The sequence below is a fragment of the Sabethes cyaneus genome, chromosome 3 (assembly GCF_943734655.1).
Source record: "Sabethes cyaneus chromosome 3, idSabCyanKW18_F2, whole genome shotgun sequence".
Taxonomy (NCBI): Eukaryota; Metazoa; Arthropoda; class Insecta; order Diptera; family Culicidae; genus Sabethes; species Sabethes cyaneus.
In genome coordinates this window covers 37,886,410-37,910,904 of record NC_071355.1, presented here as the reverse complement: position 1 = coordinate 37,910,904, position 24,495 = coordinate 37,886,410, and the positions used below count along the sequence as shown (strand labels likewise).

Sequence of the window (24,495 nt, the reverse complement as noted above, 5' to 3'; positions counted from 1 at the left end):
AAAGATGGAGTTATCTGCCTGGTCTGCTAGAAAGGGACAAGTTAGACTATCAGAACAGTCGTGCGATCACCGTTCTCAATGCCGCCTACAAAGTGCTGACCCAAATCATCTTCCGCCGACTATTGTCAATTGGGAACAAATCTGTGGGAGAAACGTCATGAATAGACAGTTCCCATGCACAATTTGTACGTTGACTTCAAAGCTGTATGTGATACCAATGACCGAAAAGAGCAATGGAAAATCATGGATTAAATCTACGATTGATGGTCTGTTCTGGAAGAAAAAAAGAGGACAATTTCTTTCGCATCAGCATTATTATCAGCATTTAGCATGCGCTGGGCATGGGCAGAATAAATGTTTATTCATAAAATGTACATTGTTTTATGATTATATAGTTTTGACAACAAATATAGCTTTGTTGCACGCAGCTTCTGGAATAGCCAAATGGAATAATGAATGCAATGTAAATGATAAATATGTTCAAATGAGTAACGCATTTGTCTATGAATAGTGGAATAGTAAGAACTAGCAACAGGGAAAAAAATCTCTTTCTCATATAAAGGAAAACTAAACTGTCTCGCACTATATTCGTGCTAGTCGCATTCTAGCTAGCTGATGATTACCGTATAGGTTGTAGTAATACAAAATTGATTGTATACGTTTATGTTGTATATGTGTATGATAAACTAGTTTAACTGTCTAATCGTATCCATCCGTAATGTGTAGAGTCTTGAGATTCTTAAGAAACACGATAAAAATACTAGACGTTGGAGCTTCGGGTGCCGAGCGGATATGCTACCGGGGGGAGGTTTCTCTCCCCCCAAATCGACAGCTCAGTTTCAGTTCTACGTCAAGCGGTTCTGTGGGCCCGAACAAACGTATCAACAACAATGCCTATAGGGGGTTCTACTTATTTTGCTACGTATCAGGATCTGACAAAAAGATTAACTATTCGGATTGGGAAGGTCGTCACTTTTGCAGTCGCAGTTGTTGTTGTTCAGACAGTAGGCGACGCTGCTGGAGGATTCTAGTGCAGGTTCCGAAGGAGCGATCGTAGTTTGCGAACTCAATGTCATTGCAGTCAGGTCGCCTACCAACGGGGTTTGTACCGTATCTTCGTTGATCGTTGTGCGCTCACTCCTACTGCTGCTGCTACTGCTGCGAGTGTTGTTGTTATTGCTGTTGATACTGCTGAAATCATCCAGATCAGGCAACGAAAGCCTCGGTATCCGCTCGGAGAGCGCCACCTGCTGGGCTTCATACACTTCCTCGAATATTTCGATGAGGTTATTGATCCCGATCATGTAGCCATCCTCGTGGTTGCCAACCTTCCATTTGCTGTCGTGCGAGATGGTCACTCCGTCCGGCAGGGCGACCGTTTTGGCGAAATCGATAAGCCACACGCTGGCGTTGTGCCGGTCGTGTACGAACAGCAACGAACTGCCGATCACCTCGTGTCCTTTGAAGAAATCCGAATAGCCAAGCGTGGCCCGAATTGCCTTCAGTCGTTGGATGTATTTAGGCTGCGGAAAAGAACGGTGGAAACGCGTTAGCTTAGGAGCCCTCTGGAAAGGAGGAAACACTTTTTCTAAGGCTTACCAAGGCGTGCGGGAAACTTTCGGTGAATTCCTGGAATGCTTCAGTGATTTGCTCGCGGGATTTGGTCGTTTTGAAGTCCTTCGAGCTTGTTCCGTCGCTTTTTTTAATGCCCTGAAACAAGTATAGGAAGGCATAAGTAAACTGTTATTAAGATAGAAATTTAATACGAACAAGACAGGACTAAACTGTCTGTATAAATACGATGCGAGCGCGAGAGATAAAATATTTAATTTTTATTTCTACACAACTTATTGAGATCAAAGTACAAAGCTCCTCCATCACTTTTTTCGCTGGTTCACGACTGAAATATTCAGTTAGTTCCTGTACCGCATTTTTGCACCGAACCTTATCTTGCACGGTCACGCTTTTTTATTAGGAGCAATTCAAACATTAATATCAAACAGTATTTTTATTTACCTCTATCCGAAAGCCAAGCGTCGAGGTGCTGGAGATTGTTTCCCGCCATACCATGTAGCGTGGCTTAGTGACTCCCTTGGCGCGGTGTTCCTCTTCGGTCGGTGCGTTCCCATCGATCTGAATCATCTTTTCGTACATGTCCTGCAACAAAGAAATCATACATAAATAAACAAAACTCAGACTCAGACTCACTGGCCACGACCGACGTCGTGTTGTGATACCTTTCGTAGTTTCGGCTTCTCTTTGGCTTTGGAAAGTTCCTCCTCCAGGTAGGTCCGCACGCCAATTTTGCAGTCCATCACGCACGGCTGGTAGAAGTCACTCAGCAGATCTTGCAGCTGGATGTAGGTGGCTAATGGTGGAGTTCGAAAGCTTAGGAAAAGTACACAGTCTCAAGTTGGACAGACGATTGCAATAATTGGTTGGCTTGTAGGTTTGAAAGCTAGCTCTCAACTCAACTCAACTTAACAACATTTTAAATAGAAATTTGCATACTAATTGGGCCACTTCTCGGGAGGTCCAGTTTCACCACTGGATAAACTTTGTCAGCTTGGTTGAATAAACATGTTCTTTCAAATCAAGATATTTCAGTTCAACGGCACGTGTCTGCAAATTCGCCGAAGTCCTGTTGAGGTTCGAGTTAAACCAGAGCCAACTCACATTTTGCAACTGAACTTGATTTCAGCAATAACTTCAAATAAAAACAACCCACACTTTTGTGCGGTTTGTTCCTTGAGCTTGTTCACCGGCTGTGCCGGTGCCAGTCAGCAGTGGAGAGACAGAGCAGAAGCAGAGTGTAGGCAACCAATTAGTAGGCAAATTAAGCGGGGCTATTTATAATCCCTCCGGGTCTAATTGTTCAGCTGCGGTAATAAAAAAATAAATAAATAAATATAAAACCCAGCGGCATCTCGGCAACTGGCGCGATAGCGATAATTCGCCCTCTACACAACCATTCTCCGGCGGGCAGAAAGTGTGTGCGCTAGCTGTTTAGTATCTGTTTGTTTTGATTATCCAGCAGCCAGCATCAGTAGCACAGGAGCCAGCCAGCGGCAACAGCCCAGTAGCGATTTATCGGATGCGTGCATAGCATTAAGTATAGAGCTTTTACTGCACTTTAGTTACAGCGCAGGGCAGTCAGGTGAAGCTCCAGATTGCCCCGCACTACTGGCTTAATTCGATAAAATCTTTACGGCATCGTAGCACGTTCCATGTCGTAAACAATAAATTGAAACATCATGATCAACAATAAGCCGTAATTGGTTTTAGCATTATTGGGATCGAGGCAAATAAAAAACGGAACCGGTTCAGGGATGGTTTTGCTGAGAGGATTGTAGCTATTTGGTTGTAATTGCGGATTTTTTGTTTGTTTGCGAAAGGATACATTCACCATCGTCGCTGTTCACTTGACCCTTGTACTCAGGAACGTACGGCCGGATGACGTCTTTCATGAGGACCTGGAAAATGATTGAAAATAAAAAAAAAATAAGTGTTCTGGTTTGACAGTTTAGAAAATAAAGAAATTAGCTTTGTCGGTTGAAGAAAAGTAGGCCTCTTCTCTTAAAATTCGCAAACTGCGTAAAATACAACACGAAAGCAGTTCGAGAATTAATTTTACGCAAGCTTCACTATTCATGATGATGCGCGTAAACTCTCAAACGCGTAGAATGTCGGAGGTTTTGTTTTGACAGACGCTGTTTCGGCGTTCGATGCAGTGAGAATCTGTTTTAACTGCTTCCTGGACGCACAATCTCCGCTTATCACGGCGAGTTTTTTACCACATCCCTAGCTGACAAGTTTTTGTTTTGAACAAGTAATTGTGACAATGCATATTTCAATAGACGAGACATAAAAATATATTCAACATTGCTGCCTAATTATAATGTTAACTTTTTCTTCAATGTTTACAATATTTAACTTTCACAAATTGAGATAAAAAATAAAAAAAAATAACAAGTATAGAACTGTGATGATAATAAGTTAAACTAAAATTGACAGAACTTAAAATAAAAAAGTGATGCCTGCAACATAAAGATTTTACACGTAATTCGAACCACGCTGAAGTAGAAATTGGGGAACAAACTTAATAAGAATTAAGAATTGAGAGAAACAAAACTTAGCTGAGTTAAATAAATTTTCGCATAACTTTTCAGAAGGACCTAAGTAACAATGAGAGATTCTCTTTGTGCTTCTTCTTTTTAGCTTGCCACGGTCGATGCTCATCGATGAGCTCGTAATTGGCGATTGTTAATGAAATAACTCCTCTATTTTGGAGAAATTGCCGCCATTTTGGTAATTTTTCGAATTTTCAAAAATCGCTACGTAACAATTTAGGTATTGATCTAAAGCTTCAAAATCATCCTTGAATTCCGTTCTACGATACTCCGTTGGTTCCCGGCACGTACTGCCAGCAAGGAACTATTTTCTAGAGGGCATTCACGCGGCCACCTGCACCAGCATAATAATCACTGTTCTGGTATCCAAAAAATACTAAATATATCTTTAAATATACCTTAACCAATAACCAAAATACCAAAACACATAACTATAATTCTAGCATCTGAAAATTTTTTACGCAAACCTATTATTTTTCGGTCTTCCAGATTAGGGTCCCCCCCTTAAGCTGAACGAGAGAAGTTACGTTAAGGGGACATAAACTATTAAACCGCTTGAAAATTTCATTATCTTTCTATTTCAGATTTTGATTCTGCTGTATTTTCCGCTTTTTTTGATGCTAATATTGTAGTGATCCGCCACGGGAAGTTCCCGAAAAACGTTCATACACATAAGCATCCCAGAGCGGCGTGAAACAACTTCGACGGAATAAAACGCCGCTCCTGAAAAACCACGATTTTCAAACTTTATGCACCTTTTTCTCAGAATCTACGCAACGGAACAAACTTTTTTTTGTTTTATTGGTACCAGCTTGACAAAGACTTTTATAACTTTTGAGCTTTGTAAATGAAACACAGCCAGAAAAAAAGAAAAAGAAGACAAAATTTGGTTTTTTCAGCCATCTTTTTTTCTTCTTTTTCGTTTTTCTCAAGCTGCATGTCGTTAATATAGCTCAAAAGTTACAGAAGTCTTTGTCAAGCTACTACCAACAAAATGAAAATAAGTTTGTTCCAATACGTTGTGTAGTTTCTGAGAAAAAGGTACATAGGGGAATTGTGTATAACGTGCCCCCCCCCCCCCCTGGCCAATGTGCCCTTCCTTCGTTTTTCCCTAAACAAGCGAAATTAAAATGCAAAACCACCCAGAAACCACAGTATTTGATGGAACTAGCCTACTATGCAAGTATGACAGTTGTCACATGCTGTAAAAACAAAACAAAAATAAATTTGTTTTTGAGCAGCTTCCGATGTAACTTTTGGCGTCGTTTCCATAAGCTATATTCTTGTCAAAATCTGTAAATAACCGGTTGTTGCGATTCGATTGCGTGAAGTGAACTTCAAAAAGACATCCCTGCCAATAATTACGGTAGAAACGCTTGATTTGCTTTAGCATTTAATATTTTTTCAAATAAGTAAAAGCAGGCCAATATGCCCCACTTGCGGTGGTTCATTTTGCCCCCCTTGCAAATGTGGCTATAAACATAGGTAAACAGATCTAAGTTGAAGTCAATTGCCATTATGTAATTCAATTAGTATTCTAGAGTAACCGTGGTGGGAATAATTTATTACATTACAAAGTGCATCAGAAGGCCAAAACTAGGATTATTTTATATAAAAATACGATATTTTGAAAACAACGGAAATAGTTTTACTTTCTACAAAATAGAGTTGGTCTTTCACTGGTAGAAATACTCGAATTACCTCATTGGGCATATTATACTGCAGGTGGGGCATTTTACCCCGCGCAGACGAGAAACACAACATTTAGGTACTTTTATTAAATAATTCCTAGCATATTTATTCCACAATACTAAATGAAATAAACAATTGCAATTGGTTTACAGCTCAAATACCAACATATACTCGTAGTTCTAACGTTAATTTGGGGAAGCATAACAGAGTTATATCCATTTATTCTTAGGGGGGGGGGGGCACATTATACACAATTCCCCTAAAGTTTGAAAATCATGGTTTTTCAGGAGCGGCGTTTTATTCCTTCGAGGTTGTTCCATGCCGCACTGGAACGCTTATGTGTGTTGATCGTTTTTCAGTCACTTCCCGTGGTCGGATAATTACAAAATTAGTATCAAAATAAGCGGTAAAGACTGCAGAATCAAAATCTAAAATAAAAAATAATAGATTTTTCAAAAATTTTAGTCGTTTATGTTCCCTTAAAATGAATTATTGCGCCGCACCGTGGGATGAAACCCGAATCTAGGTGGACAAAATTAATTACCCTAGTAGCACAAGTGCTACAAATCAGTTGTGGCAACCGATTTATGACTAATTTCAGTCATAAATGAGATTATGCAACCATAAGTGCGAAAAGTATGCTGCTTGGGTACGCTAAAACCGTAAGCCCTAGATATATAGTATGTTCGGAATAAATTTGTTATTTTAACTTCCGCATTTTTTGGCGTATATGACATTAGGGTGACAATCATAGTAAGCGAGTGCGAAATATAAACTATTTTATGGCTGAAGTCAGCGGAAAAAATGTTCAGCAAAGTTAAAGAACATTAAATTTTAAGTAACTTTGTTAAAAAAATGAAAGTTCTATCTCTTATGGGTTGATGGGCTGGAGCTATTAAAAGTTTTTTGGTCGGGGTGGACCTAAAAAATCCGTTTTTTCTTTATAGAGTAAGGAGGGGTAAAAGTGCGATGCGGGTAAAAGTGCGATTCAATGATTTATCGGTGCAGATTCCGAGTAAATTTTCTACATTGACATGGATGGGTGACTACTTTAACAACTTGAATCTAACGTAAACTTTGGTTGCTTACGAAGCATTGTTACTGAGCTACGTGCAAATGTTATTTTAGGGCGGTTTTGATGTAATTTTTCGTTATACGGCAAATACGATATCAACAGGAGGATATTACTTCTTGAAAATTTGTAGCAGTGTTTTACATCATTCACATATCTGTTTTGAAAATACGGTGAAAATAATTTACGAAATATATTTCGCTTTTCCGTAATTTAATCTAACCCCGTCAAGCGTCTAGCGGGGTAAAAGTTCGATTCACGGACGGGGCAAAAGTGCGATTCATGGGCGAGTCAAAAATGTATAGCTAATTATATACAGCTTTAGGCACTATATTACAGATACTAGAAATGAAAGATCTGCAGAAAACTGTATGCTCTACAGATGTTGGCCGAAGAAAAACAATGTGTTTCCGCTGTTAAAACAAAAAACAAACGTTTGAAAAAGTTTCGATCTAGCGGAGGCTGTAATACACCAGCGCAAAATAGAAAAGGTGCAAATTGAGAATATTCCTTACCGAAACATAACGCAGATTGAAGATAATATGGTTTTGTTAGCTACTGCTGGATTCGAGCTTCGAACTTTTGCCCCGCGGTATTCGCACTTTTGCCCCGCTAGTGAGGTAAAAGTGCGAATCTGCACTTGATCAGAAGAAAGAAGAATTTATTTTGCAAAACAATTTTACCGCAGATGATTTATAGTTGAATGTGAAGACATTGAGTTACTGCATCACTATAAAATATATTATGTTGTTGTCCTTCTTTATATCTCACGAAAATTAATAACAACTTCAAACATCGCACTTATGACCCGCCCTACTCTATCTTCTTTCGTGTTTATTTTTCACAAATAATGCCTTCTGAGCACTTTCACATGCATGGAAAACGCACATTTTGTTTGAAGGAATCAAGTTGCTATCTCCTTCGATTCCGAAGCTACAGGCATTTTTTCTAAAAAAAAATATGGTTTGTTCAAATGTCAATAACGTAAAAACTGCTCAAAAGCAGCAAATGAAATTTTGAATAGATGTTTAGTAATATATTGGCCTCCGTAATTAATTGAGATAACATCGGTCCTGGTCGGCCCTTTTTTGCTAGACCGTATTGAATAATGAAGTAAAAATTACCGTTTTACCTACCAAAATCACAATTTGTACGTAAATAGAACGGATTAAAAAACGAAAATAAGTCTTAATGCTTAATGCTAACAAGCGGAAGGTAAAATAACAAATTTACTCCGAACATCCTATATACCAAGGACTAACGGTTTTAGCGTAATTACTTTTGTGCACCTAGATTTGTGTTTCATCCCACAGTGCGCCGAAATAATCGGAAAAGAGGGACGTCAAAAAGAGTCTCTCAATGTTTCTTAGGTCCTTTTGAAAAATTACGCGAGAATTCGATAAATTGTTCTGAAATGAGATAAAATTTCGGTCTATTAAGTTTTAAAGTGATATAAAACTATATTTTTAGGGGGTGATAGAGGGTCACATTTGACGAAAAAAATCTTTCTATACAAGTGGTCAATTCTCAATCATTACTGAGTCAATAAACATTTTTGGTTTTCGGTTCTGTTAAATGTTCAACTAGCTCTAGTACAAAAAGTATACTAGCTAGCTCAATTCTGTTACTTTCATTCGTATACTAAGATAGCTTTGTACTGAAAATTGTTCATAAACTTTACTTCATGAAATTTAGCAACTTTTCAGATGCCAAAAGCTTTGAAGTAAGTGTTTCTCGAGGAGTTTTCATCAAACGTTCCTAAAATAGCGCAATAGGTTGATTACTTTTATCTACGAAATTAAAACTCTGGTACCATTCTACAAGTCGATCTTCGACATGAAATGACTATCTCTTTTAGTTTCGTTGCAATTTACGTTTAAGCGTATTGTGTTGGGTGTTGAATTAGTATCAGAAAAATTTACGAATTCATACATCACGCATAGCACACTAGATCACCACGTGCTACGGACACGATCTGACGTGTTTGAAAAACAACAACAGCAACAACAATGTGTTTCGTAAATTGAAGGTTCGCCTCCATTTTTGCTTGCATAATCCTGCAAAACTCAAACCACTTAGGTTTATTTGCCGGTAGCAACTTGTACGTTTAAAATTACATTGCAATGAAATTAAAACACATACTCGTTTCACGTCAAAGAACGAATTGTAGAACTTTTTAAAAGATTCAATTTGGTAGATAAAAACTTTTTTAGGAGAAATTTGATAAAAACACCTCAAAATATTCGCCTAAATATTTGTTTCAAAGCTTTTTGCTTCTGAAAAATTACTAAATTTTGAATGAAGTCGAAAGTTTAAGGGCTTTTTTCAGTACAACATTTTCTCAGCTTGAATGAAAGTAACAGAAATGAGCTATCTAATGTTCTTTTTGTACTAGAGCTAATTTAGAGTAAACAGGACCGAAAACTAAAAATGTTCAATAATCATGTAACGATTTAGATTTGACCATAAGCCCAGAAGCATTTTTTTCATGTAATCTATCGCTCTCTGAAATATTTGCACCAAGCTAAAAGACTTGCAGGCAATTGCAAAAATTGCAAACCGAGAGAATATTATCGAGATAAAAATTCAATTGCAGCTCCAGGATTTTCGGGATAATGGTTGTCTCTGACGAGCATTACCGCCACTGCACTATCAGCCCATCGGATGCCGGGACGCAATATTTCTAGCATCATGGAGGCTTTTGTTTCGCATGCTACAGTGTAGCTCTTCCTATCAGCGCACGTCAGTCCGTGCCCTGTGTGCAGATGTATGAAACGAAGCCGCCAAAACGTAAACCCTGGCAAGTATCAGTGTGATTATTTCCTCACTACTGCCGGTACACACGTTGTTTCCAGAGATCCAAGGGTCACTTCCCTCGTCGATCCCTCCATCAATCCACACTCGCTTGACGAAGCATACCACTCTAAGTAGCTCACCGTGTCTCTGCCGACATTTCAGGCTATATAGTGGATGCAATGACTGTTATGGTAAATATTGTGGTAGCCTCCGGCCTTCCCACCGCAAGCGCAGTCATTTCTTCTAGTCAACAACAGTCGTGCCGGTTCTCCGTGTGGGTGTACAACTCATATAACAAATCTGCTGATGACGCAGTCCTCGATTCCAACTCTGTGCCTGACCCGCAGTGGAACTGCTTCAATCCGCTGCTGATTTACTACTAGAACGTGCGAGGACTTCAAACCAAAATCGACGACTTTTTTTTTATTGCTGTAACAGCGTTGAACTTGGAAGTAATCGTTTTAATGGAAACCTAACTTTTGATAAGAAGATTCATTCGCAAAAGTTATTCGGGAGCACATTTTTTGTTTTTTGAAGTGATCGTAAGCAGCTCCATCGATCCAGCTTCGATTTACAAAATACTTGAACAGCTAAGGGGAAAAGTTCTAGTGGCCGATCGTTAACGAGTATTAGCGCACTTACCGACTGGAAGGGTGTTTTCTCATCTAGCGTCGAATAATTTAGCGCTGCTTTTTGGTGATTACCGCCAGTGTGGTTTAGTTTGTAATGTTCCTGTAAATTGTAGCCCTAGCATCGACTACCATCACTCATACACTTCCGCAGTTTGTACCACGCTTTTTGATGGTTTCCCGTCCCAGTCTCATTAACCCAATGTTAAACAGGAATAATCATTTATTACCTCTGATATTTGCCAATGATCCCGCTATACAACTTGACCGGATTGCTGAGGCGGCTGAATCTATTATCACGCTCGATGCCGATCATCCCACTCTTGGTGTTACATTGAGTTTACTGGTCCTTGTTGTGTATGAAAATGTTATCGACAGCAATGGGAGTTCGACTGGCAATTGTTGCTATTTTCTCCCCATGTTGAGCGCTGTGGATCAATTCGCACTTCAAACAGTGACCGCCGATTATGGTCCCATAAACCAACCCGCCCACAACCCGGACGAACCAAAAAGATTCGCTCAGATTCTCTGGGATTCCTCGCATTGGAATCGTGTACAGGAATCCGGCATGAGATTCATACAGAATGCCTTGCCTATAGAACCAAAATTCTAGTATGAGAATCCAAAAGTCGAATCTCCAGGATACCTATAACGCGGCAAAGGAATCCCCTTAATATGAAATAGAAATCTTCGGCATTCTAAAACAGGAATCCAGTATTTGTGAGTAAGGGAAGTCCCCATGGGAAAACGTGCATCTCGGTCCATTGAAACGTGGAAGGCGATCTTTTGCTTTGCGCGCATTTCAAAGATCGCCCTGCCAAGCCACCAAGGGATACTTTAAACGTGCCGGCAGAGATTTTCGAGCCTACAACCGTCTTTTAGTATACTCTGTGAATGCAAGAAAACTTATACAGAAATCCGAAGAAGTTTTGGTCATTTGTCAATTCTGAGAAATGGCCTGCATATAGATCTTTTTCTAGATGATCGTAAAGCCAATGTTGCGCGCGATAATTACAGCCTCTTTGCACCGCACCTCAAGCAGTCTTTTAATCGTTTTCTAGCGTCCTTGAAATAAAATGTAGGGAATTAGAAGGCGAGCTTCATAGGGGCTCGCGTAACTACAGACCAATTTTTTTTTGCATCCGACTGATGCAGAAATGTCGGGAGTAGAATTTTCCCACGCATCACATCATTATTGATTTCAAAGCATCATACGATACAATCGATCGAGACCAGATATAGGAGATAATGCACGAACACGGTTTTCCGGACAAACTGACACGACTTATCAGAGTTACATTTGATCGAGTGATGTGTTTTATGCGCATCTTGGGAAGACTCCTGAGTCTTTTCGAGAAGTGGTGACAGTTGAGATAAGGTGACGGCTTATCCTGCATGCTGTACAACATCGCTCTTGAAGTGGTGATCCGAAGAGCGGGCATCAAAATGAGAGGCAAGGTTTAGTTTAGGTTTAGGTTTTGCAGATGACTTTGGTTCATAGCCATGAACTTTGCGACGGTGAAGAAAATTTACACCAGACCAGAGGATTGGGCTAAAAATAAATGTATCGAAGACCAAACCCATGAAAGAAAGAGGCTCAAAAGAAACAAACGCGTGCCTCCCACGGCCGGTAACCGTTGACGGCGACGAACTACAAGTGTTAGATAAGTTCGTGTATTTGGGATCGGTAGTGATCGCGGACAGTAACACAAAAAATTGATCCTACTTTGCCCTCTTTCACTACTGTTCAATGCGTCCAGCAGTGTAAGTTTCCTACCAATACTTTAGTTATGTTCCCTATACACAAAAGGGTGATAAGCGCAATGTTGAAAACTACTCCAGTTCTGAAGTGATCGAGATAATCGTGAATGAAGCTTTGGTCGCTAGTTGCCAACGTTACAATTCTTCAGATCTGCATGGTTTTGTTTTATTCTAAAAAGTTCAGTCTCTACAAATCTCGCTGATTTCGTCTCGTTCTGCCTGCGTAACATGAATGAAGGAGTGCAAATGTGTACACGATGTGATCGGGTGCATTACGGTATTCTCCTTGCAAGGCTTCAAACGCCGGGAGTTTCCGTACCGTACTGCAAGTGACTGAGTGCGAAGATCGGTTCCGAGTTTTTCGATTCGTTCTGCTACGTCTCTGGCGTACCACAGCGGAGCAAACTTGAACCATTGCTTTTTTCTCTTTTCGTAAATGAACTGTTTGCTCTCCGGCCACCTGGCTGTCGGCCTTTTTATGTCGATAAGGTAAAAATCTTAGAGGCAATTAAAACGGACTCCGATTGCATTGAACTGCAATGCCTAGTGGAAAAATTGCAGATTCGTGATCTTAGTGTCGTTCAGGAAAGCGCACTAACCTTCCGTATAAATTTATTATTTAAGTAAAAAAAATCGGAAATATGTTAAAAGTATATTTTCTTGGCTCAAAATTTATGTTTCATCGCATTTCCATGGATGAAATTAATTGTTCTGGAAATGCAATATCCATTGTGTTATTGTTGGCAGGAAGAATGTTACGTTTTCAAGAATAAAAGATAAAAATAGAATCGAATATTCATCCAAAATATTTCTTCGAATGTATTGTTTAACCTTCTTTTAGTTGAATATTTCCCCCCAGGAGAAGTGTAGAAAGATTGAACCCTTCAAATGAATGATAATCGAAATTGAAGAATTCCCAAAGTTTCATTTTAAATCCATATTAAAAATATTACCCGCTTTTTAATTGAGCAGTTTAAAAAAAATGATTGTTTTTCAACAAAATTTTCTTCAGTGCTAAGTATCAAAAATTTTGCTCGATGAAAAGTTAGGCAATTTGCTAAAAGTCTTCCAATAATGGTCGAATATTACTGTCAGCTTACCTTAAAGCATTTCTCCTCCTTGGGGCACAGTTTCTTCAGCACTGTACCCTGATCCGGACCGGCTTTGAAGTTACCCTGGTGTCCGGCTAGCTGCACCCATGGGTAGCGCTGTTTCTTGTATGTCTGGAAGAACGGTGTCCATTGAACGATATTGCGCAGTTTGCGCCATCCAGAGGGCTGTAAACAGAGATTAGAAAACAGGAAAAAATCACATTAGAATACTTTGCTCTAGTGGAGACATTCGATCATCATCATTCGATCATATTCCCGTTGTGTAAAAGTTGCCCTGATGATGATGGTGCAACATTGCACGGTTGAGAGGTTTATTTTACCCAAGGCACGGCCACCGAGTAGCAAACAAATCAACCGCGAAGGTGTGACAAACCGTGAAGCTGCGAAACTAGACCGGCTGCGCTGGGACGAAGACGCTTGTGAATGAGATGCAGCGGATGCACCGCAAACTGCGTTGCTTGGAACGCTTCAACAGATACGCAAGGGAAGTCGGATTGCGGTCTCTAGTCTAAGGTTTCCGCCAGATGAGTGTGCCGATTGAAAAACCAGCCGTCTGTTCGACTGCAGACGTAACCTAATGGAATCAAACCCTTCGCTCAACCTTGACAGATATAAATAGATGTATCCAGTGTTTGTCTATACATTTAGCGTAAAGAGTGCAGTACGTAACTGTGAACTACATGTTTTGTAATTTGAAACTCTGTCCAATACGAATGTCATAGAAATCGTCAATCAGAAGTGATGTAAAAGTTTGTTATGAAAATTGTCAACAATTGACAATTCTGATAAAAACAGATTAAGCAGATGAAATCCAATATCCCATGGTTGTATGGTATTGTATGTTGTTATTGTTGCATGTTAAATGAAGTAGAGATGCGTTTGTGAATGCAATACTATCACTGTTTTGTTCTTATCAGTGTTCTGTTCTTATATCAATTCTCATGCCTAGTACATTAGGTGCTAAACTAAATATCCGATTGTGGTGGTTCACAGTGGTCCAAAAGGGTGAAAAGTGGAACTTTTTTCCGAGTGTGTTCTGATTTCATTGTAGCATTTCGGGTCTTCCTTCAGTCGTAAAAATGCCACCTATAACTTGAAAGTGTCAACATTTTGCCATGGCTTACCATGATAAACTTACTAAAAGAAACTAAAGAAATAACTTTTTTGTGTTTGAAAATATAGCCGACGAAATGCAAAGTAGTAGAAAATATAAAACCAAGTAAATTTGCTGAAGAAATAGCATTTCTATCTCTATCGGGTGCAGAACTGTAGCGCAATTTTTTAGGAAGTTTTTAGAAAGAAAAATTTGATTTTCATACTTGGCTCTTGAATTCCAAAATTTAAACTGAATAGCTGGCAACACTGTTAAGGAAAATTTTACTATATACCAGGGTCAGTTTTTGCATAGGCCAAGAACACTCAAGTGCAAATGACGATAAAAACATCAAAATATCTGTGGAAAAATTAAGCTGCATTCAATAATTGCAATTAATTTAGTTTTTTTTTTCATTCAACTTTCATCATTTTTCAGTACTATTTCTTCTTCTGTACACACTAATGCAACCCCATATGGTCACAAATCTGTAATAAATTTTACTGTGTGCATACATTCTGCGAGCGCACGACCTCGTAGCCTCTTTCTGTACAGCCTCGCAGCGTCTTTCTGCACAGCCCGCTCACAAGGCCAGCAACTTGTGAGCATCCAAAAGCCCGTGAGTGCTACTTACAGAGACTGTAGATTACAGAGGCGCCGAGACACTCAAAATCCGCTAAATTTTGAAACAAAACGAGAGTACCATCATAAATAAAGGTAACTCTCCGCTTTCCTTCAAAATTTAGCAGTTTTTGAGTGTCTCGGTGCCTCTGTAATCTACAGTCTCTGTAGTGCTACCGGCACACTATCTTCACCATCTTCTTATTTTGATTATCGGTATATTTTTTTGACATCTGTTTTTGGTAATTTTTGTTGCTATCTTTTTTGCATGTTTTGTTAAGTTTTTTGTTTTTATGAGTAAAAAGTATGCCATCAGCACTATCTACCTGCGGTAGAGTTTACTAGACGATCATAGTCTTTGCATCCCCTACTAATTCTACACAAGTGTCAGATGATATAGTCAAACGTGTGCCTCTGAGAACGCTTTACGAACACTTTGACAGGTTAGTAAAACCCTCTTGCCGCCAGGAGCCACATTACTGACGATTGAATCTGCGAAGAGTGGCGTATCTATGTTTTTAAAAATCGAAGACATAAGGGGTGTTAACAAAAGGGGAGAGGGTGGTCGTTGACAAGAGGGTTAGAGGCCTAAATGAGAAATAACAAGTGGGTTTTTAAATTATGACAATTTCTGGAACGGTTTGACGTAGGACTACGTTTTACGGCAAGATTTCGGATAGGGTGTCATTCCAAAAACTCGAAAAATGCGAGCGTCACGAAAAACGAATGATTTTGAGCGCTAATAGCTTAGCGGTTTCCAGATCGTTTTTAAATATTTTTACGCCAACTGATCGGAAAAGCTTCTACGCATCCACACCAATAATGAAACCTATTGATTTCAAAGTACGTACTATTGAAAAACTGCAAATAATGAAGCTTTCATCACTATTCTATATTTCGAACGGATTGGTATTTCGAACAAAAGTTTTTTCGAGCGAAATTTCCGCCAACAAAATCAAATGGGTAAAACATCTCGTTCGAAACAAGTCGAACGAAATAAAGATTCGTTCGAAATACAGAATAGGGGTGACTGTCCAACTGGAAATTATCGCTTCATGATTGGTTGGAAGATTCTTTATGATGATCTAAACCTATACCAATTTGATATCTGTGCTTGAGAAGTAAGCCGAAACTAGTGACAAAGTTTCCTCGTCTCAACAAAATTTTTTTACGCCGCGATTAAACCTAGACATTTTGATGTCCTCGCTTGGGAAATACGCCAGAAAGAGCAACAAAACCCCCTTGTGCCAACAAATTTCGTTCGAACGCGATTAAACTTAGTCCAATTTAATGTCTGTGTTAGGAAAGTGTGTCAGAAATAATGACTAGAGCTCACGTGAAATACCGTAAACGTACCATATTCTGCGCAGTTAAGACATTTTTATGATTCTTCCGCTATTCTAAGTATCCTAGATTTTAATTAACAACGTGGATAGCAGCAACGTGTAGTGGTACGGTCTATAATATCTGGTAAAAAATATGGGAATTATAAGTCGACCAACAATTGAGTATTTTTTCGTTTTGTAAACTTATCCACGGTGCCTAATTCTGCGCACTTTCTTGCCCATGTTCCTAATTCTGCGCATATTTGCTCCTAATTCTGCGCACCCAAAAAGTGAAAATAAATACTCTTGCCATGCTTTTTATGTCTTTATGCGCTGAAAGCACACAAAAAAATCCGGCATTAGCCATTACCATAATTAAATCCATGATCCGGCCTTCTTGTGCTGTCCGGGTGACAAAGGAATGTTGTTATCATTTTGATTGCCTCATTTTAATATTTTATTCTCGATAACGTGAAGGGCGAATTGATTCGGGTTTTCTGCATACTGAACACTACACTGTAGACTAATACTAAACATTGTGTTTTCATATAGAAACCACTTCCCCACTCTCTGACAGCCCCATGAGGTTGGACATTAACAAAAAATAGAACACATGGTTTCATGAATTGACGCTCGTAGGTTTGGACCCCGAGACACAGCACAGGATGCCAATTAATGCAAGTTAAAGATTCTACTTGAATTTTCATGCCTCTATACCTCAGCCATTTGGGCGAGGTTGCGTATTCTTTCGCGATTTCTTCGTAGGATACATTATTGCGCAGAATTTGGAACATGAATAAAAAATCTGTGCCTAAATCTGCGCATTATTGCATCGCAATTTTCTAAGGAAAGCAATGCATGCAATCACTCTTTTTGTCTGAAACATGACTAAAACTAATTATTCTTTCTAATTATGCTGGGTAATTTGATCATTGCAAAGAATTTCGATCATAAATTTGTTAATTTTCTAGAAGGACAATCTTAGCGTTGGTGCTAACGACGATGTTTTCTGCCATATAAAATACTTTCAGTTTCACGTTAAATTATTTCGCTCTCAAATGTTATGGCCCGTTAGTGAATAATGGCGTAATATTCAACAGACATTTATAAAAAATAACGCAATGATCATAGTTATGCACAATGTTGAAAAATACTCATATAAAGAAAAATGCGCAGAATTAGGAGCTGCGCAGAATTAGGGGCGGTCACGGTAGGTAAATGACAAAATTTGAACCTTTCTGATTTAGGTGAAACTTTACAAACGTGTTTGATAGGAGGAAATATGCACCTTCCACAGGTTTTTGCGCCATTTTGATTCAAGACTCAGTTTTAAAAAAGTGCGTATTAATTTTCATGTGTATTATGTTTGAAAGATTGTATCTCGAAAACTATCGATTTTACAAAAATTATGCCTTAGCAAAAGTTGTAGAAAATTGATTTTTGAATATGAAAAAAATATGCACTAAAAAAAATATTTTAAAAATTTTTCAAAAATTTGAAAATAAAACTTAAAATCAAGATATCAAAAATATACCATTTTTGAACATTTTTAATTTTTTTTTGGAAAAAATAAAAGTAATTTGCAAGCTTTTAAAAGTTATCCTGAGACGGAGCAACTTTCATGAACGGACTTCGTAGAACAACGACTTTCATGATTTTTTCCAACTTTTCAAGTAATATATGAATTTGTAATACAAATAACAATTTTTTATGTCATTTACAACAAAATTGGTCAAAATAATAATTTTTTTAAATGCAACTGTTTTCGAGATACAGTAATGTTCCGATTTTGTCAACCCCGTGTTGAATTTTGGGCTGAGAAAATGGGGAAACTGACAAAATCGGGAAATCTTTTTTTCGAAAATTTTTTCAAAATTCAAGACTTAAGACCTTGCAATATCGAAGACTTCTACTAAAAATTAAATTTTAACCCTCAATTGGTCAACCGAAAGCTCAATGAACCGGGTACAGCACACTGGTCCAGAATCTTTTTTGGTGCGCATTAGCTTTGAACGGGAAAACTTGGTTTTAGGTTTATCGAATCTTTGGAAGAGTTTCTTAAAATTAAAAGTTCTATCGTCCGGCGGAATTCAAATTTTGATTAATCCCCCTAAAAGTGCAACACAAAATTTATTTTTCTTCAGTTTCAATATAACACATTGATGTGTTTTGCAAAGTTTTAAAGCATATTATTATAAGAAATTTTGTTAAAGACAGTAACCTTCTATCTCTTCAGTAAAGATAGAAAAATCCTATTTCTCATAAATGAAAAGTGGTTAAAATCAGTTTTTCTATTTCAACTATTTTTGTAGTAGTTGTATGACTTTTTTCTGTTGTACAAAGTTGTACAAATAGTAAAAATACACAACATTGCTGAATATACTATACCTCTACCTCTGCTTGTTTAGGAACTATAGAACTTTTACTCTAAAAATTCCCTAATTTTGACCCCGAATTACTCATAAGAAGGCATCATTTTATTCAAAAACTCTCCCCAGATAATCAGAATAGTTGCAAGTAGGCTGAAAAGTTTTATAAATCAAGTTAAACAAAGTTAAACAAAATTTATAGGCTCACAAAATCGGGATAAAAAGTTGATAAAATCGGGGGTAGACAAAATCGGGAGCTGACAAAATCGGCACATTACTATAATTGGATATCTTGTGTTCAACAAAGTGGGCTTTCAGGTATTCACATTTGCAGCAATTTACAAATGTAAATATTGATACAAATAAAGAAAAACTATTCTTCAAATATAGAGATAATAGGGTAAATGATTTTGAAATGGACCTAGTCGAATTCTGATCTTGAATGGACCTATTTTTAAATAAGAATTTTAGGATATAATTATCAAGTCTTTGTACTGTATTTAGCTTTTATGTTTATCTTTAATCATTTCTGAACGTAAATATACTAAAATTAAATTAAAATTATAGCCAAAACTACTTTATTGCCGCGTATTTAAAAGTAGCTGTTTTTCAGCGTTTTGGCAGTCACCATAGAGTATTTTCAAACTGTTACTACCCGGAACCCTTCTGGTTTGAAATAAAACAATGCTCTTAAAATGATGCTAAAATATTTGTAATTTCAATTTAGGTATTTAAAAGTTCAGTAAAACCAGTAAAATCTTCAAATTCCTTAAAAATGTTAACCCTCTTTTTTGATCTTGAATGGACCTAGTATTGATTTTAGAATGGACCTAGTTTTGCGCTCCGAGACATCACTGCCGGTAGCTATCATTGCCTACCACCAACGAACACGCCGTTCTATATTCCATAAAACTGCTTGTTGTCACTATAGTATCTACGTTTATAATTAATCTATAAGCACGGGATATTGAAAGTAGGCTTGATTTATAGCCTAAATAAAAACTTAATTATATTGATAAAACTAACTATCACTCATCCTTTTTCGTAGTTGCTTCATAGTGTTTGTACATTGTAGCCTCTAGTTTTGAAACTAAAAAGTCTTCTTAATTAGTTAGCTAACATATGTCATTTTATGCTTAAAATAATATAAACTTAATTTGTACAAAATCAGTATTGTACAAAAATTTTAACCATCATTGATTAAAAGATAAGATGGATCAAAAGATAAGAGGGATACTAACTGCCTTCTGTTAAGGGGGCATAGTACCTTTTCAATTTTTTAAAACCTAAATTTTTTTATTGATTATTTCGAAAGATTAACATTTTAACCATATGTGTTTGAAGTCGTTTGCATGAATTCCAAATATTGACAAAGTTACAGCTATTTGTACCGCGCATGTCTGGAGCGATTAAACAACGAGTAAAAACTTCAACGTCGTTTTTCTCGAAACCAGGTTTTGAAAGTCGGTACCATAAATATCTCAAGAACGGCTCAAGCAATTCTTATGATTCTTTTTTTGTTTGAAAGCCAACAAAATTATCTCGTGTTTGACCCATCCTTTTCTTGATATTGTAATTTTTGTATTTTTTAGAAATGTTTAAAGACAATTTTTTCGCTTAAAAACCATACTTTTATGTATCAATGTCCGCCATTTTGTTATGTGTTCGGATTCTAAAAAAGGATGGATCAAACACGAGATAATTAAATGTTCTTTCATGTCGTTTTGGAATTTTTCAATTCGGATAAGCCCCCAGGGCCAATCCATGGTACCGTAATTCATGGTTTTTTTGAACGACTATCTTCAAGGAGCCGTAGGGGCAAGGGGAAGAGGTTCCCTTATGAAAACAAAATTGCAAATATTAGTATAAAATGCAATGTTTCGAATGCAAAAAACCCGATTCAATTTGCCTTTCACGTTATCGAGAAAAAATTATTTGAAATTAGGCAAAAAATATGGTGTAAAAGGTACTATGCCCCTTAAAAAAGAGTTATTTTTGCTTCATTTGCATTTAGCACAAAACCAGTTACGCTTAAATTTTTCAATTGGATTTTACGTATTTGTTTTAGCACGAAGCAAAAGTGTAATCTATATAATCTATATAAGTAATCTATATAAGTAGAGTAAAATTTTCCCAATTTGTTCGCCCTATGTAAAAAAAATCCCAAATTATGCTAAACGGGACAATTCTTGTATCATTAAAAGTAATACACAGAAGAATGAAACAAGTTATTTGAGAATACAATTCTGAAGATTTATATATAGCTTTATTGTATAGGAAAGTCTAGAACTGGAACTTCGAATTGAGTTACGAAGCTAATATTCCAAACTCTATTTAAAGTGGTTATCCCTGCTTAACTATCTACGAGCAACATCGTAAAAATGGTTGGACTCAAATTTTTTTTTCATGGACAAATAACGTACTGTATTTTCCATATAAATACAGCAAAAAGTTTTGCTGTAAGTTTAAGTTTTGACAAAACTCAGATGAGAAATAGTTTAAACACGTTAATCAACCATATACCAAAGCTTCAAAACACCTTTAGCGCGCTGACCGAAAACCCTAAGGCCAATAAAATTCAACCGGATCCTGTAGTCACAAAATCAGACTCGTCTGAGTAAAAAGAAGCAGCCACTTCTGATGGTTAAGAACGCCAACTTCCTCACCCTCGTGAAACTTTGTGATGCCCAACCGTCCTACAAAATTACCCGGTTTGGCAATAAAATCATCTGTGCGTCAATGGAGGATTTAGAAATTAGGTAAAGGCCTGGATAATGATATGGTGCAAAAAATATAAAATTTGGATCAATATCTGGACCATTTTCGAACTGGATATGCCCAAAAAAATAATATTGTATTTGATAATTTTCTAAATAGTTTAGTTAAAATAATTATGAGGCTCAGAATAAAGTAAAATTAGGCCATTACAAATATTTTATAAAGTTTTTGTTCTTCCGGTGTTGGGCCACTGAAGGGGGGGAACAAAGTGAATTTTTTTATCAAGTAAAAAACATGGGTTTTAAGCATTTTTATTTAAAGTTTAAGCGTGAAAACCAAATCTGTTCTTGCTTTTAATAGATACGGTATTATTTTCCATGCAAAAATGTACGAAAAGAAGACAATAACGAGAGAATTTTTTTTGGACGATTTTCGGAAACTCCGAATTCGAATTTCCATTTCTGTTTCGTGCTAGAAGTGTTAAGTACACTCATTTTTCGAGTTTTTCAGGCTGTAGAGCCCACGGACAATTGATTTTATACTCATATCCTACAATTTTTTTAGCCCCCCGATTTTTCAAGCCAATTTCCAAACGGGGGGTGACAAAAACTTAAAAAATATTTTGCAAAGGCCTTATATTCCGCCGATAAGTAAGCAGGTTGACTTCACATCACCTTTTGGTCGATTGACAGATAGATTAAAAATCAGTTTAGTAAAATATTCAAAATCATGCAACCGGACTAACGTTGTAGTACGTCATCCATGGTCGTATCTTATACACAACCCCTCTGATTTTTTTCTTGGGGGATGTAAAGTTTTCTTTAAGCACCTCTCCCCTCTGACTTGTGACAAAATTAATACCTCCTTGTCCACCGAAATTGAGTGACCCTGAGATCTAAAATATTCAAGTGTACCAAATAGAAAATAGGAAGGTTCACCTATTTTCTATCTGGTACAGTTCTTCATCGACTATCATTTAAAAATAAAACCTAGTATCTAACCTTACCTTTAAACCTAGTAGAATTACCAAGTCTAATTTTTTCAAGCACCATTTACAGTATGATTTCGAATTTGACAACAGATGCGTGTCGCCTATGTTGCCAAAATCGAAACCATGGCAAAATCTAGACCATTTTTTAACTGAAAAAATTGCATATAAATGTGTCAAAAATTGTATAATTACCACTAATTAACGAATTTTTCACGATTGCAACGGTTTTGTATTCAAAATGTTCGACAGGGACTGTCGCAAACCTTTAGATACTTTGCAGTAAGACGTAGTCCTACGTCAGTAAAAGTCTGACCTTTCGAAATATGTAGTCACTAAATAAAAACTCAAACCCCACTGCACTTGATAAACTACGTTTAATACAAGTTATATTACATATTTAAATTTTAAATTTTTGAAACTAATAGGCGACATAATTTTTTTATGACGTAGAAATCGTTTCAACCATATCTGAACAACTGGTAATAATAAATTTCCAATATACAAATGTCACACACAGATACATACATAACGCATATCAAGTCACTGAAACATTGTTCAATTGTTGGGCTGACATAAAAACAAGACCCTCGGCGACTGTGACTGATTTCAAATTTTTCAACCGACTTTCATACCTTTCTAACAGAGTATAAGAAAGGTAAAAGCTGTTCAACCTTGTGTCCTATTAATAAATAACAGTAGTGTAGTTGTACTATTAAAAAAAAAATCTTTGTTATTATTTTATTCATTTACATGGCAGAAACTATGACAATCCAAATTTAGGTCCATTTCAAAATCAAAAATAGGTCCAATTCAAGATCATGTTGGGTCCATTCAAGATCAAAAAAAGGCTTTGGCAAAAAACGATATATTTAATAAAAGTTTCATCAATTATACATTTTTAAAGTACTGATAATGTAGAAAAAAGGTGGTACTTTCCAACAAATAGTAACATCACCACATATTATTTATAAATGACGAGTAAATTGAGCAGGAGTGCGAGTGGTGGTGTTAAAAAGCGCTAAATAGGTCCATTCAAGATCAATTACCCTATATCACACTTGCCGCAGATTTCGAGGCCAATATTGAAAGTACAACCACGGAATAAGTCATATCGCTCCGGGCACCGAAGCAACGATTTATTATTACCAGTGACTTCCACACAGCTTCCCATACATTGTCAGGCAAACAATGTAAATTATACACTCGGATTCGAGCGATTACTATTACAGGAGCAGCACGTGCTGCTAAGTGGACCGAATCGCAAACCACAATGTAACCTCAGAGCATTTCTAGGTTGGATCAAACGAGGATCGATGAGCGCGGCGAGCGTGGTTGCCTGTGCTGGTCGGGCAGTTTGAGCATACCTCTCTTTGATCAGCCGATCCCCAATTACGATCGTTTATTAAATGAATGTAAATTCCACCGGCTAATGTACGCACGAATGCATCCAAAACAAGGCAGAAATTTCCATTGACCTAACCTCGCATGAACCATGCGTTTTGTTGTGCTCGTCCGGCTCGAATGGAGTAACCACGGGGGAAGCACCCAGAAGAAGGTAATGATTGACGTCAACGGCCGCGGCGCGGCACGGCACGAATGGTGTGTGGAGGATGGTACGGAACTGAACCGAGAAAAACCGGTTTCAGCTAGCAGGCAGCATCATTACCCGCCATGCCGGGCTGGGGTATGGCAACAAAACAAAGAACACTCACCTACTTTTTGACCACTCAACCGCTCATACACGATGCATGGGTATGCCGCAAATTTACAATACCGAAAGCATAAAACGAAAAAATAATAAATAAAAATAAATGAAAATGTAACACCAATCAGCTGATGACGATTGCGAATGCTGATTGTGTGTGCCCCCTTAAGGGGGTAAGGGGTGAAAGTGGATCCATCCGATACACGCCGACCAACCGACCGACCGACAGTACGGACGTCATAGTCGTGTATTACAATGAGTTAAGAGAGGCGTGTTTTTGGCATAACAATTAGGCTGTTGCAGAGGTGAAACAACTGTTGGGAACTTTTCTGTTGTAGTTGGTAGGTACCTTACACCTATAGGCAGGTATTAGGTATTCATTATTCGTACCACTACTGACTGATGCCAACTCGAGCGATCGATCGAGCGAGATATGACGCACATCGGAAAAGTGGCCGACTGGATTTCACAATTTGGGTTA

The 24,495-nt window shown here is 37.6% G+C and overlaps 1 protein-coding gene across 7 annotated transcripts in view; it reads right to left on the bottom strand.

Moving 5' to 3' along the window:
* Positions 1-350: 350 nt before the first annotated feature.
* LOC128744350 (uncharacterized) overlaps positions 351-24,495 on the bottom strand; it is a 221,047-nt gene continuing 196,902 nt past the window's right edge. For all 7 annotated transcript variants that reach the window (XM_053841274.1, XM_053841275.1, XM_053841276.1 and 4 more), the window contains 6 exons: positions 13,181-13,357; positions 3,401-3,473; positions 2,238-2,368; positions 2,017-2,157; positions 1,600-1,710; positions 351-1,523 (listed from right to left, as the gene is read on the bottom strand). In XM_053841274.1, the coding sequence (XP_053697249.1) occupies positions 945-1,523; positions 1,600-1,710; positions 2,017-2,157; positions 2,238-2,368; positions 3,401-3,473; positions 13,181-13,357 (1,212 nt within the window). In that variant the 3' untranslated portion in view covers positions 351-944. The remainder of the gene's footprint in view (positions 1,524-1,599; positions 1,711-2,016; positions 2,158-2,237; positions 2,369-3,400; positions 3,474-13,180; positions 13,358-24,495) is intronic.